The sequence below is a fragment of the Salmo salar genome, chromosome ssa28 (assembly GCF_905237065.1).
Source record: "Salmo salar chromosome ssa28, Ssal_v3.1, whole genome shotgun sequence".
Lineage (NCBI taxonomy): Eukaryota > Metazoa > Chordata > Actinopteri > Salmoniformes > Salmonidae > Salmo > Salmo salar.
The window spans coordinates 40,454,888-40,467,122 of record NC_059469.1 but is presented as its reverse complement, the minus strand read 5'-3'; the positions used below and the strand labels follow the sequence as shown (position 1 = coordinate 40,467,122).

The 12,235-nt window shown below is 50.0% G+C and overlaps 1 protein-coding gene across 1 annotated transcript; it reads left to right on the top strand.

The window, feature by feature from the left end:
* The first annotated feature begins 3,256 nt into the window (after positions 1-3,256).
* On the top strand, positions 3,257-10,920 carry LOC106590005 (interferon regulatory factor 2-binding protein 2-A). The gene is made up of 2 exons (XM_014180486.2): positions 3,257-4,490; positions 9,580-10,920. The coding sequence occupies exons 1-2, from the start codon at positions 3,638-3,640 to the stop codon at positions 10,329-10,331; spliced, it is 1,605 nt and encodes a 534-aa protein (XP_014035961.2). The 5' UTR covers positions 3,257-3,637; the 3' UTR covers positions 10,332-10,920.
* The last annotated feature ends 1,315 nt before the right edge of the window (positions 10,921-12,235 follow it).

Genomic DNA, 12,235 nt, shown 5'->3' with positions numbered 1-12,235 from the left:
AGTGGAGAGGAATGGTAACTACACTGGACTGCTAGTTGGTAGAGTCGTGACTTCAACTAGCTTTGGCTGCCATCTAGTGGAGAGGAATGGTAACTACACTGGACTGCTAGTTGGTAGAGTCGTGACTTCAACTAGCTTTGGCTGCCATCTAGTGGAGAGGAATGGTAACTACACTGGACTGCTAGTTGGTAGAGTCGTGACTTCAACTAGCTTTGGCTGCCATCTAGTGGAGAGGAATGGTAACTACACTGGACTGCTAGTTGGTAGAGTCGTGACTTCAACTAGCTTTGGCTGCCATCTAGTGGAGAGGAATGGTAACTACACTGGACTGCTAGTTGGTAGAGTCGTGACTTCAACTAGCTTTGGCTGCCATCTAGTGGAGAGGAATGGTAACTACACTGGACTGCTAGTTGGTAGAGTCGTGACTTCAACCAGCTTTGGCTGCCATCTAGTGGAGAGGAATGGTAACTACACTGGGAAGCTAGGCAGACACCTTTATCCAGAGCCACCTGGCTACAGGGTAGTGGAAACAGATCATAGAAACAGGATTATAAAATACAGTCAATCACAGGGTTATTAAGGTGTTTAAACAAGAAGAGGATTCCCATGAAAGGCTTGTGATGCACCAGATTAATAGACAAACAACAGTAGCATACCTTACAGGGGAAATCAGCAGTTGCTACATCCGTTTTTCCCATTAAATTAAAGATATGTAACCATTGATTCTTGAAGAAAATAACTTAAAAATGCCTCATGAGCTTAGTTCAGCTGTTGTACCCAATCAGAACCCAAAATATAAGGGGCTTGGTGGATGGTTGGTGGGTAGGGGCGAGGCGAGGCAGATGGTTGGTGGGTAGGGGCGAGGCGAGGCAGATGGTTGGTGGGTAGAGGCGAGGCAGATGGTTGGTGGATAGCGGCGAGGCGAGGCAGATGGTTGGTGGATAGCGGCGAGGCGAGGCAGATGGTTGGTGGGTAGGGGTGAGGCGAGGCAGATGGTTGGTGGATAGCGGCGAGGCGAGGCAGATGGTTGGTGGGTAGGGGCGAGGCAGATGGTTGGTGGATAGCGGTGAGGCGAGGCAGATGGTTGGTGGGTAGGGGAGAGGCGAGGTCGAGGGTTGATGGGTAGGGGCGAGGCGCGAGGCGTATGGTTGGTGGGTAGGGGCGAAGCGGGGTGGATGGTTGGCGTTATTACATGACTTACTATCTTACTTCCTCTACGGAGCGTAACGAGGGCTAAAAATATCCTGCTTGGTGTCTGCTGCAGCTAGGTTTCATACACACACACACACACACACACACACACACACACACACACACACACACACACACACACACAGCTATTTGATTTTGAATTTTAGGACCCCTTTAGGTATAACAAATATATATAAACAATGGTTTGATGAAACATGGAATTTGGCCTCAGCCCATAGAAACATATTGAATTACAGATTCATACATGGAAAAACATATAGTCACAAAATAAACCAAAAGGACGTTAGGTCGTTAGGAAGTTAGGAAGTTAGGACGTTAGGATGTTAGGACGTTAGGTCGTTAGGACGTTAGGTCGTTAGGACATTAGGTCGTTAGGAAGTTAGGATGTTAGGACGCTCGGACGTTAGGACGTTAGGACGCTCGGACGTTAGGACGCTAGGACGTTAGGAAGTTAGGACGTTAGGTCGTTAGGACGCTAGGTCGTTAGGAAGTTAGGATGTTAGGACGTTAGGTCGTTAGGACGCTAGAATATTAGGTCGTTAGGACACTCGGACGTTAGGACGCTCGGACGTTACAAACGTGTTGGTGAGAGTCTCATCTTTCCATAGAGTGGTCATACTAGTTTGTAGGTCAAACGTTAGGATGCTACAGACATCTTCTTGAGAAGACGATTTTCAGGATGTCTCCTGGTCTGACAAACGCTGCTGTAGCTCGGCCACCTTCCACCTCAGATGGGATGTAGCTCAGCCACCTTCCACCTCAGATGGGATGTAGCTCGGCCACCTTCCACCTCAGATGGGATGTAGCTCAGCCACCTTCCACCTCAGATGGGATGTAGCTCAGCCACCTTCCACCTCAGATGGGATGTAGCTCGGCCACCTTCCACCTCAGATGGGATGTAGCTCAGCCACCTTCCACCTCAGATGGGATGTAGCTCGGCCACCTTCCACCTCAGATGGGGAAGGCCGCCATTGCAGATGCAGTGGATTGAGATGCAGCCCATTCAAAACAGATATCTCTATCTTAAACAGAAGGATTATTATGCTAATTAGATTTTCCAGGGGCTCGATCATCAACTCTAGGGGTTAACGGAGCGTAAAAACAATAAACATTTTATGTTAAATATGGCAATGTTATTCTGTTCTCATGCCTTTTCTTCAGACTGCTGCAGTTCACTCCAAGCCCTCTTCAAGCCCTCTTCAAGCCCTGTTCAAGCCCTATTCAAGCTCTGTTCAAGCCCTCTTCAAGCCCTCTTCAAGCCCTGTTCAAGCCCTGTTCAAGCCCTGTTCAAGCCCTGTTCAAGCTCTCTTCAAGCCCTGTTCAAGCTCTCTTCAAGCTCTCTTCAAGCCCTCTTCAAGCCCTGTTCAAGCCCTCTTCAAGCCCTGTTCAAGCCCTGTTCAAGCCCTATTCAAGCTCTGTTCAAGCCCTGTTCAAGCTCTCTTCAAGCCCTGTTCAAGCCCTGTTCAAGCCCTGCTCAAGCCCTGTTACAACTAACATTTTACTCACTTTATTTGAGCCAAAGTCACACCTGGTCTGTGTGATTTAGAGAGATAATAATAGAGAGATAATAATAGAGAGATAATAATAGAGAGATAATAATAGAGAGATAATACCAAATTGTAGCAGACAGATTTAGTTGTTCGTATCACATTTTAAATGTACAATCTCTGAGAAATTGACAAAAATACAAAAAGTGTCACAACCATCCCTTACAAAATGAAGATACTTATGTCGATATATTTTTCTGTTTCAATCTTGCAGACATTAAATAAAGATTAAATAAATAAAATAAAAAATGTAAAATGTGGGGGGGGGAAATGTTTCAATGTTTAAAAAAAATAAATATATATATTAATAAATGTTTTATTTGGTTTTAGCAGGGGGTGCAGCAGCACACTCAGCACCCCTCCTTCCCATGGCTATGCTTGCAGCAGAAAGCAGTATAACTCGTTCTCTTCTCTCCCACCCCCAGTGTGTCTGGCTGATGTGAGCTTCTTGGAAAAAAGCTTCAACAAGTGATTAAATAGAGAAGTGGGAGGAAGAAGCTGGCTTCAGAGCATGCGCCAGAAGAGGACTGGCGTAGAAGAATCAAGTCAATAGAATATTGAAGCTGGAAACACAGTTCAGAGAGAGAGAGACAGAGCTGCTCTACACCCGGACTGGGCTGAGCGGTAGGCGGTAGTCGGCAGTGAGAGAGACAGGTCACACCTACGACCTAGTAAAGAACAGTCCACACCGCTGCCATCAGGTCCGGAGACAGACGGGGAGTAGAGAGGAGTCGAGGACACATGTTTTGTTTTTACAGAAACGGAAGGAAGTAACCGTGTATATTTTCTGAAAACGTATTGGATAGATTCTAACACAGAGACCCGGTTTGAGAGAGAGAGAGAGATTTAAGGTCCGTTTTTCGGTGAAGAGGGAAGCTATGTCGTCCGCGACGGTAGCTGCTTCTCGTAGGCAGTCCTGTTATTTATGCGACCTGCCCCGCATGCCCTGGGCTATGATCTGGGATTTTACCGAACCGATCTGCAGGGGATGTGTTAACTACGAAGGAGCGGACCGGATCGAGTTTGTGATAGAAACAGCCCGGCAGCTGAAGCGGGCTCACGGTTTCCAGGAGGGGAGATCTCCGGTACCGGGGAAACAGCAGCAGCGATCGGGGAAAGAGATCCAGTCTAACCACCACGGGTCTGGAGGAGACCCCGGATCCCGGCCGTCCCAGCCCCTGGACCGCTACCCCCTCTCCACCTTGGACCGTCCGCTGCGGCTGGGAACGGAGTACCAGTCTGGGAGACAGGCTAACGGTATTCCGGTACCTAATGGATTTCCTAAACCGGACGACCCACCCGAGCTCAACCGGCAGAGCCCCAATCCGCGAAGGAATAACACGATTCCTCCTAATCTAGTGCCTCTGGTGAACGGGAACATGTCCTTGTTACACGTAGTTAACGGCAGACCCGTGTGTCCAATGGCGATGGGGAACCCGGGGTCCGGTTTGATGGCAGGTAGCCTCAACGAGCACGGCGGCGGTAAACGGTTAGTCTCGGTCTCCTGCAGTGACCAGCACGAGAAGGATAAGCAGCACATACCGGACAGCCTGACACCGGAGATAGAGAATCATAAATCCCGGGCGGATGAGTGGATGAACAAGGGGAGAGCGGGCAGGGATTTGATGATTCTCCATACGTTCGACAACCGGTTCAAGAAGGACCATGCCGCCATGCAGCAGAGGGGGATGGGCTATGAGCAACAGCACAACGGAGCTGCTTCTAAATCAGGTTGGTGCTGGATGGCTGGATGTATGGCTGGCTGGATGGATGGCTGGATGGATGGATGGCTGGATGGATGGCTGGATGGATGGATGGCTGGCTGGATGGATGGCTTGATGGCTGGATGGATGGCTGGCTGGCTGGATGGATGGCTGGCTGGCTGGCTTAATGGATGGCTGGATGGATGGATGGATGGCTGGCTGGATGGATGGATGGCTGGCTGGCTGGCTGGCTGGCTTAATGGATGGCTGGATGGATGGATGGATGTATGGCTGGCTGGATGGATGTATGGCTGGATGGATGGCTGGCTGGCTGGCTTAATGGATGGCTGGATGGATGGATGTATGGCTGGATGTATGGATGTATGGCTGGATGTATGGCTGGCTGGCTGGATGTATGGCTGGCTGGCTGGATGTATGACTGGCTGGCTGGATGTATGGATGTATGGCTGGCTGGCTGGCTGGATGTATGGCTGGATGTATGGCTGGCTGGCTGGATGTATGGATGTATGGCTGGCTGGCTGGCTGGCTGGATGTATGGCTGGCTGGCTGGCTGGATGTATGGATGTATGGCTGTATGGCTGGCTGGCTGGCTGGCTGGATGTATGGATGTATGGCTGGCTGGCTGGCTGGCTGGATGTATGGATGTATGGCTGGCTGGCTGGCTGGATGTATGGATGTATGGCTGGCTGGCTGGATGTATGGCTGGCTGGCTGGATGTATGGATGTATGGCTGGCTGGCTGGCTGGATGGATGTATGGCTGGCTGGCTGGATGTATGGATGTATGGCTGGCTGGCTGGCTGGCTGGCTGGATGTATGGATGTATGGCTGGCTGGATGTATGGCTGGCTGGCTGGATGTATGGATGTATGGCTGGCTGGCTGGATGTATGGCTGGCTGGCTGGATGTATGGATGTATGGCTGGATGGATGTATGGATGTATGGCTGGCTGGCTGGCTGGATGTATGGATGTATGGCTGGCTGGATGTATGGATGTATGGCTGGCTGGATGTATGGATGTATGGCTGGCTGGCTGGCTGGATGTATGGCTGGCTGGCTGGCTGGATGTATGGATGTATGGCTGGCTGGCTGGCTGGATGTATGGCTGGCTGGCTGGCTGGCTGGATGTATGGCTGGCTGGCTGGATGTATGGCTGGCTGGCTGGCTGGATGTATGTATGTATGTATGGCTGGCTGGCTGGCTGGCTGGATGTATGTATGGCTGGCTGGCTGGCTGGATGTATGGCTGGCTGGCTGGATGTATGGCTGGATGTATGGATGTATGGCTGGCTGGCTGGATGTATGGCTGGCTGGATGTATGGATGTATGGATGTATGGCTGGCTGGCTGGATGTATGGCTGGCTGGCTGGCTGGATGTATGGCAGGCTGGCTGGCTGGATGTATGGCTGGCTGGCTGGATGTATGGATGTATGGCTGGCTGGCTGGCTGGATGTATGGCTGGCTGGCTGGATGTATGTATGGATGGATGTATGGCTGGATGTATGGCTGGATGTATGGATGTATGGCTGGCTGGCTGGATGTATGGATGTATGGCTGGCTGGCTGGATGTATGGATGTATGGCTGGCTGGATGTATGTATGGATGTATGGCTGGCTGGCTGGCTGGATGTATGGCTGGCTGGCTGGCTGGATGTATGGATGTATGGCTGGATGTATGGCTGGCTGGCTGGCTGGCTGGATGTATGGCTGGCTGGCTGGATGTATGGATGTATGGCTGGCTGGCTGGATGGATGTATGGCTGGCTGGATGTATGGCTGGCTGGCTGGATGTATGGATGTATGGCTGGCTGGATGTATGGCTGGCTGGATGTATGGATGTATGGCTGGCTGGCTGGCTGGCTGGCTGGCTGGATGTATGGCTGGCTGGCTGGATGTATGGATGTATGGCTGGCTGGATGTATGGATGTATGGATGTATGGATGTATGGCTGGCTGGCTGGCTGGATGTATGGATGTATGGATGTATGGCTGGCTGGCTGGCTGGATGTATGGCTGGCTGGATGTATGGATGTATGGCTGGCTGGCTGGCTGGATGTATGGCTGGATGTATGGATGTATGGCTGGCTGGCTGGCTGGATGTATGGCTGGCTGGATGTATGGCTGGCTGGATGGATGGCTGGCTGGCTGGCTTAATGGATGGCTGGATGGATGGATGTATGGCTGGCTGGATGGATGGATGGCTGGTTGGATGGCTGGCTGGCTGGCTGGCTTAATGGATGGCTGGATGGATGGATGGATGTATGGCTGGCTGGATGGATGTATGGCTGGATGGATGGCTGGCTGGCTGGCTTAATGGATGGCTGGATGGATGGATGTATGGCTGGATGTATGGATGTATGGCTGGATGTATGGCTGGCTGGCTGGATGTATGGCTGGCTGGCTGGATGTATGACTGGCTGGCTGGATGTATGGATGTATGGCTGGCTGGCTGGCTGGATGTATGGCTGGATGTATGGCTGGCTGGCTGGCTGGCTGGATGTATGGATGTATGGCTGGCTGGCTGGCTGGCTGGATGTATGGCTGGCTGGCTGGCTGGATGTATGGATGTATGGCTGTATGGCTGGCTGGCTGGCTGGCTGGATGTATGGATGTATGGCTGGCTGGCTGGATGTATGGCTGGCTGGCTGGATGTATGGATGTATAGCTGGCTGGCTGGCTGGATGTATGGATGTATGGCTGGCTGGCTGGATGTATGGCTGGCTGGCTGGATGTATGGATGTATGGCTGGCTGGCTGGCTGGATGTATGGCTGGCTGGATGTATGGATGTATGGCTGGCTGGCTGGATGTATGGCTGGCTGGCTGGATGTATGGATGTATGGCTGGATGGATGTATGGATGTATGGCTGGCTGGCTGGCTGGATGTATGGATGTATGGCTGGCTGGATGTATGGATGTATGGCTGGCTGGATGTATGGATGTATGGCTGGCTGGCTGGCTGGATGTATGGCTGGCTGGATGTATGGATGTATGGCTGGCTGGCTGGCTGGATGTATGGCTGGCTGGCTGGCTGGCTGGATGTATGGCTGGCTGGCTGGCTGTATGGCTGGCTGGCTGGATGTATGGATGTATGGCTGGCTGGCTGGCTGGCTGGATGTATGTATGGCTGGCTGGCTGGCTGGATGTATGGCTGGCTGGCTGGATGTATGGCTGGATGTATGGATGTATGGCTGGCTGGCTGGATGTATGGCTGGCTGGATGTATGGATGTATGGATGTATGGCTGGCTGGCTGGATGTATGGCTGGCTGGCTGGATGTATGGCAGGCTGGCTGGCTGGATGTATGGCTGGCTGGCTGGATGTATGTATGGATGGATGTATGGCTGGATGTATGGCTGGATGTATGGATGTATGGCTGGCTGGCTGGATGTATGGATGTATGGCTGGCTGGCTGGATGTATGGATGTATGGCTGGCTGGATGTATGGATGTATGGCTGGCTGGCTGGCTGGATGTATGGCTGGCTGGCTGGATGTATGGATGTATGGCTGGATGTATGGATGTATGGCTGGCTGGCTGGCTGGCTGGCTGGATGTATGGCTGGCTGGCTGGATGTATGGATGTATGGCTGGCTGGCTGGATGGATGTATGGCTGGCTGGATGTATGGCTGGCTGGCTGGATGTATGGATGTATGGCTGGCTGGATGTATGGCTGGCTGGATGTATGGATGTATGGCTGGCTGGCTGGCTGGCTGGCTGGCTGGATGTATGGCTGGCTGGCTGGATGTATGGATGTATGGCTGGCTGGCTGGATGGATGGATGGATGTATGGCTGGCTGGATGTATGGATGTATGGATGTATGGATGTATGGCTGGCTGGCTGGCTGGATGTATGGATGTATGGATGTATGGCTGGCTGGCTGGCTGGATGTATGGCTGGCTGGATGTATGGATGTATGGCTGGCTGGCTGGCTGGATGTATGGCTGGATGTATGGCTGGCTGGCTGGCTGGATGTATGGCTGGCTGGATGTATGGATGTATGGCTGGATGGATGGATGTATGGATGTATGGCTGGCTGGCTGGATGTATGGATTTATGGCTGGCTGGCTGGATGTATGGCTGGCTGGCTGGATGTATGGATGTATGGCTGTATGGCTGGCTGGCTGGATGTATGGCTGGCTGGCTGGATGTATGGCTGGCTGGCTGGATGTATGGCTGGCTGGCTGGATGTATGGATGTATGGCTGGCTGGATGTATGGCTGGCTGGCTGGCTGGCTGGCTGGCTGGCTGGATGTATGGATGTATGGCTGGCTGGCTGGCTGGCTGGCTGGATGTATGGCTGGGGTTGTTTTTTCCAGTACAGTAGATTTTTCAGCATATTTACCCTTTGCTACATCGTCTAGACCACATGCTTACAGTTCAATACAAATAAATGTTGCATTTTCTCATGACTCAGACAGACAAGTCATGCATAATATGCATATGGAAATAATTTAACGTCAACTCTTTGCTAGGCATACCATTCAAATGAAATAGACTTGTCAGATTTGCATTTTTTTTCTTAACAATAGCAAATTATATACTAATAAATACATAATCCCACAAAGCACTTTTTTAAGCATGACTTGTGGGAGTGTTTGTGTCACTACAAAAAAAATGTAAATCTATTTGGTTTGAAGTGCGCTAGTATGTAACAAAGGGTTTAACCTGGGACATACTCTCCATATGCACTTCTAATCTGGACTTGTTGTATGTTTGTCATGAGAATTTTTTTTTAGCAAATCTCACAAGTCTATTTCATTTAAATGGTAAGCCTAGCAAAGAGTTGTTGTCTCTCTAACCCAGCCTTCTTCATGATCATCATCTGTCCATATTGTCTCTAACTCAGCCTTCTTCATGATCATCATCTGCCTTCATCATGATCATCATCTGTCCATGTTGTCTCTAACTCAGCCTTCTTCATGATCATCATCTGTCCATGTTGTCTCTCTCTAACTCAGCCTTCTTCATGATCATCATCTGCCTTCATCATGATCATCATCTGTCCATATTGTCTCTCTCTAACTCAGCCTTGTTCATGACCATCATCTGTCCATATTGTCTCTAACTCAGCCTTGTTCATGTTTAACCATTTCCTTCCTTCAGACAGGGGGAAACACCCGCGGACTATGAAGAGGAAAGCATCGCCGGACCCTGAGGGGGAGAGAGAGGGAACCGCCTCCAAGCATAACGGAGAGGACAAACAGCAGTGGTTACCGGGTCCACCATCTGACCGTGACGGACATAAAATGACCCCGGGACCGCCACCAAGCTTCTCTTCCATTCCCCCCACGATATCCCCCCATTCACGCACCACCCCACCGGAAGCTGCGCAGAACGGCCAGTCCCCCATGGCGGCGCTGATCCTCGCGGCAGACAACGCCGGTGGTGGCGGGAACAGTTCGCCCAAAGACCAGGTCCACTCCACCACGCGCCGCAACAGCAGTAGCCCGCTCTCTCCTTCCTCCATGAACCAGAACCGCCGTCCCGCGCAGGGTAAAGAGGCATCCGGTATTGTGGGGACACATCACGTGCCAGGGGGAGGAATGATAGATCAAGGGCATCAAAGCATTGCGGACTCGTCAGTACCCGGGAGTGTATCTCTCTGCTGCACGCTCTGTGACCAGAGGTTAGAGGACACCCATTTTGTTCAGTGTCCGTCGGTACCTTCGCACAAGTTCTGTTTCCCGTGCTCGCGGGAGAGCATCGAACAGCAAGGGGCCACCGGGGAGGTGTACTGTCCCAGCGGGGAGAAGTGTCCGTTGGTCGGCTCTAACGTACCGTGGGCTTTCATGCAAGGAGAAATCAGCACCATCCTTGCAGGAGACGTCAAAGTAAAAAACGAAATGGACACTTGAGATTTTATTTTCAAAATATTTTGAGGAGAGAGATTGTTTGGGGGGGAAAAAGAACAAATACGAGCGTATAAATATTAAAATGAAATACCATCCAAACAAACTAACGAAGGGACATTGTACATATTTTACCCAAACCGAGGAGACTAGCGTAGGCTCTATAAAACAAAGCTGTATAATATAGAGATTTTTTTTAATACATTCAGTTTCTATATTTTTAGAAGATAAAGGTATGTAATTATTATAGAACTGGGCTCTCTCGATCCCCTATTTGTTGATGTTTGACACTGTTGATGTAGACCTACTTCTGGTGGTACGTCCCAAAAGGCATTCTATTCCCTAAATAGGACACTACTTTTGAGCAGGGCCCCCCTACAGGGACACCCACAGGGCTCCGGTCAAAAGTAGTGCCCTATTTAGGTAACAGCCTTTTGGGTCGCAGTAATTCTGTCTGGTGGCTGTTTCTGTTCAAAACCTAGAATGACGATGACGCTCCCTCTCCGCGAACCACTTGGCAACCAACTGAAATGTTTTTATCTGTAACTTGTTTCAAAAGAATTGCCAAATACAATGTGTGATCTTGTCTGAAGAAGTGAGTGTCTGAGGGCTTTCTTTAAAGGATAACGTTAAGAAAGAGGGGTAAGAAACCACTTTCAAACAGATACGAAGAATGAATAGGATGTTTGGGTTCTATAATTAGCAGACAACTGAAGGATGAAGTGGTGCACTAGACTGGTATGTCAGTGCACCACTGCTGCCAAAATGGAGTTGCGATGCAACATGTTTTCTGTATTCTTCAGAAGGACAAACTTGTTCAGTCTAAGTTCAGATAACAAAGGAGACATCTCTCTTTCTGACATCCTGTTCCAACTACACTTATCCTCTCAGTAGACCTGTCACTCTCTCTCTCTGACATCCTGTTCCAACTACACTTATCCTCTCAGTAGACCTGTCACTCTCTCTCTCTGACATCCTGTTCCAACTACACTTATCCTCTCAGTAGACATCTCTCTCTCTCTTTCTGACATCCTGTTCCAACTACACTTATCCTCTCAGTAGACATCTCTCTCTCTTTCTGACATCCTGTTCCAACTACACTTATCCTCTCAGTAGACCTGTCACTCTCTCTCTCTGACATCCTGTTCCAACTACACTTATCCTCTCAGTAGACATGTCTCTCTCTCTCTCTGACATCCTGTTCCAACTACACTTATCCTCTCAGTAGACATATCACTCTCTCTTTCTGACATCCTGTTCCAACTACACTTATCCTCTCAGTAGACCTGTCACTCTCTCTTTCTGACATCCTGTTCCAACTACACTTATCCTCTCAGTAGACATCTCTCTCTCTCTTTCTGACATCCTGTTCCAACTACACTTATCCTCTCAGTAGACATCTCTCTCTCTCTTTCTGACATCCTGTTCCAACTACACTTATCCTCTCAGTAGACATCTCTCTCTCTCTCTCTCTCTCACTGACAAACTGTACCAACTACACTTATCCTCTCAGTAGACATCTCTCTCTCTGACATCCTGTACCAACTACACCTATTCTCTCAGTAGACCTCTCTCTCTGACATCCTGTATCAACTACACTTATCCTCTCAGTAGACCTCTCTCTCTCTCTCTCTCTCTCTCTCTCTCTCTGACATCCTGTATCAACTACACTTATCCTCTCAGTAGACATCTCTCTCTCTGACATCCTGTACTAACTACACCTATTCTCTCAGTAGACCTCTCTCTCTGACATCCTGTATCAACTACACCTATTCTCTCAGTAGACCTCTCTCTCTCAGTAGACCCTCTCTCTCTCTCTCTCTCTCTCTCTCTGACATCCTGTATCAACTACACTTATCCTCTCAGTAGACCTTCTCTCTCTCTCTCTCTCTCTCTCTGACATCCTGTAT

Excerpts from the sequence above, each read along its gene's own strand:
- LOC106590005 (XM_014180486.2), top strand. The coding sequence starts at position 3,638 with ATGTCGTCCGCGACGGTAGCTGCTTCTCGTAGGCAGTCCTGTTATTTA. Across the intron at positions 4,491-9,579 it reads CGGAGCTGCTTCTAAATCAG|ACAGGGGGAAACACCCGCGG; the intron begins GTTGGTGCTGGA and ends TCCTTCCTTCAG.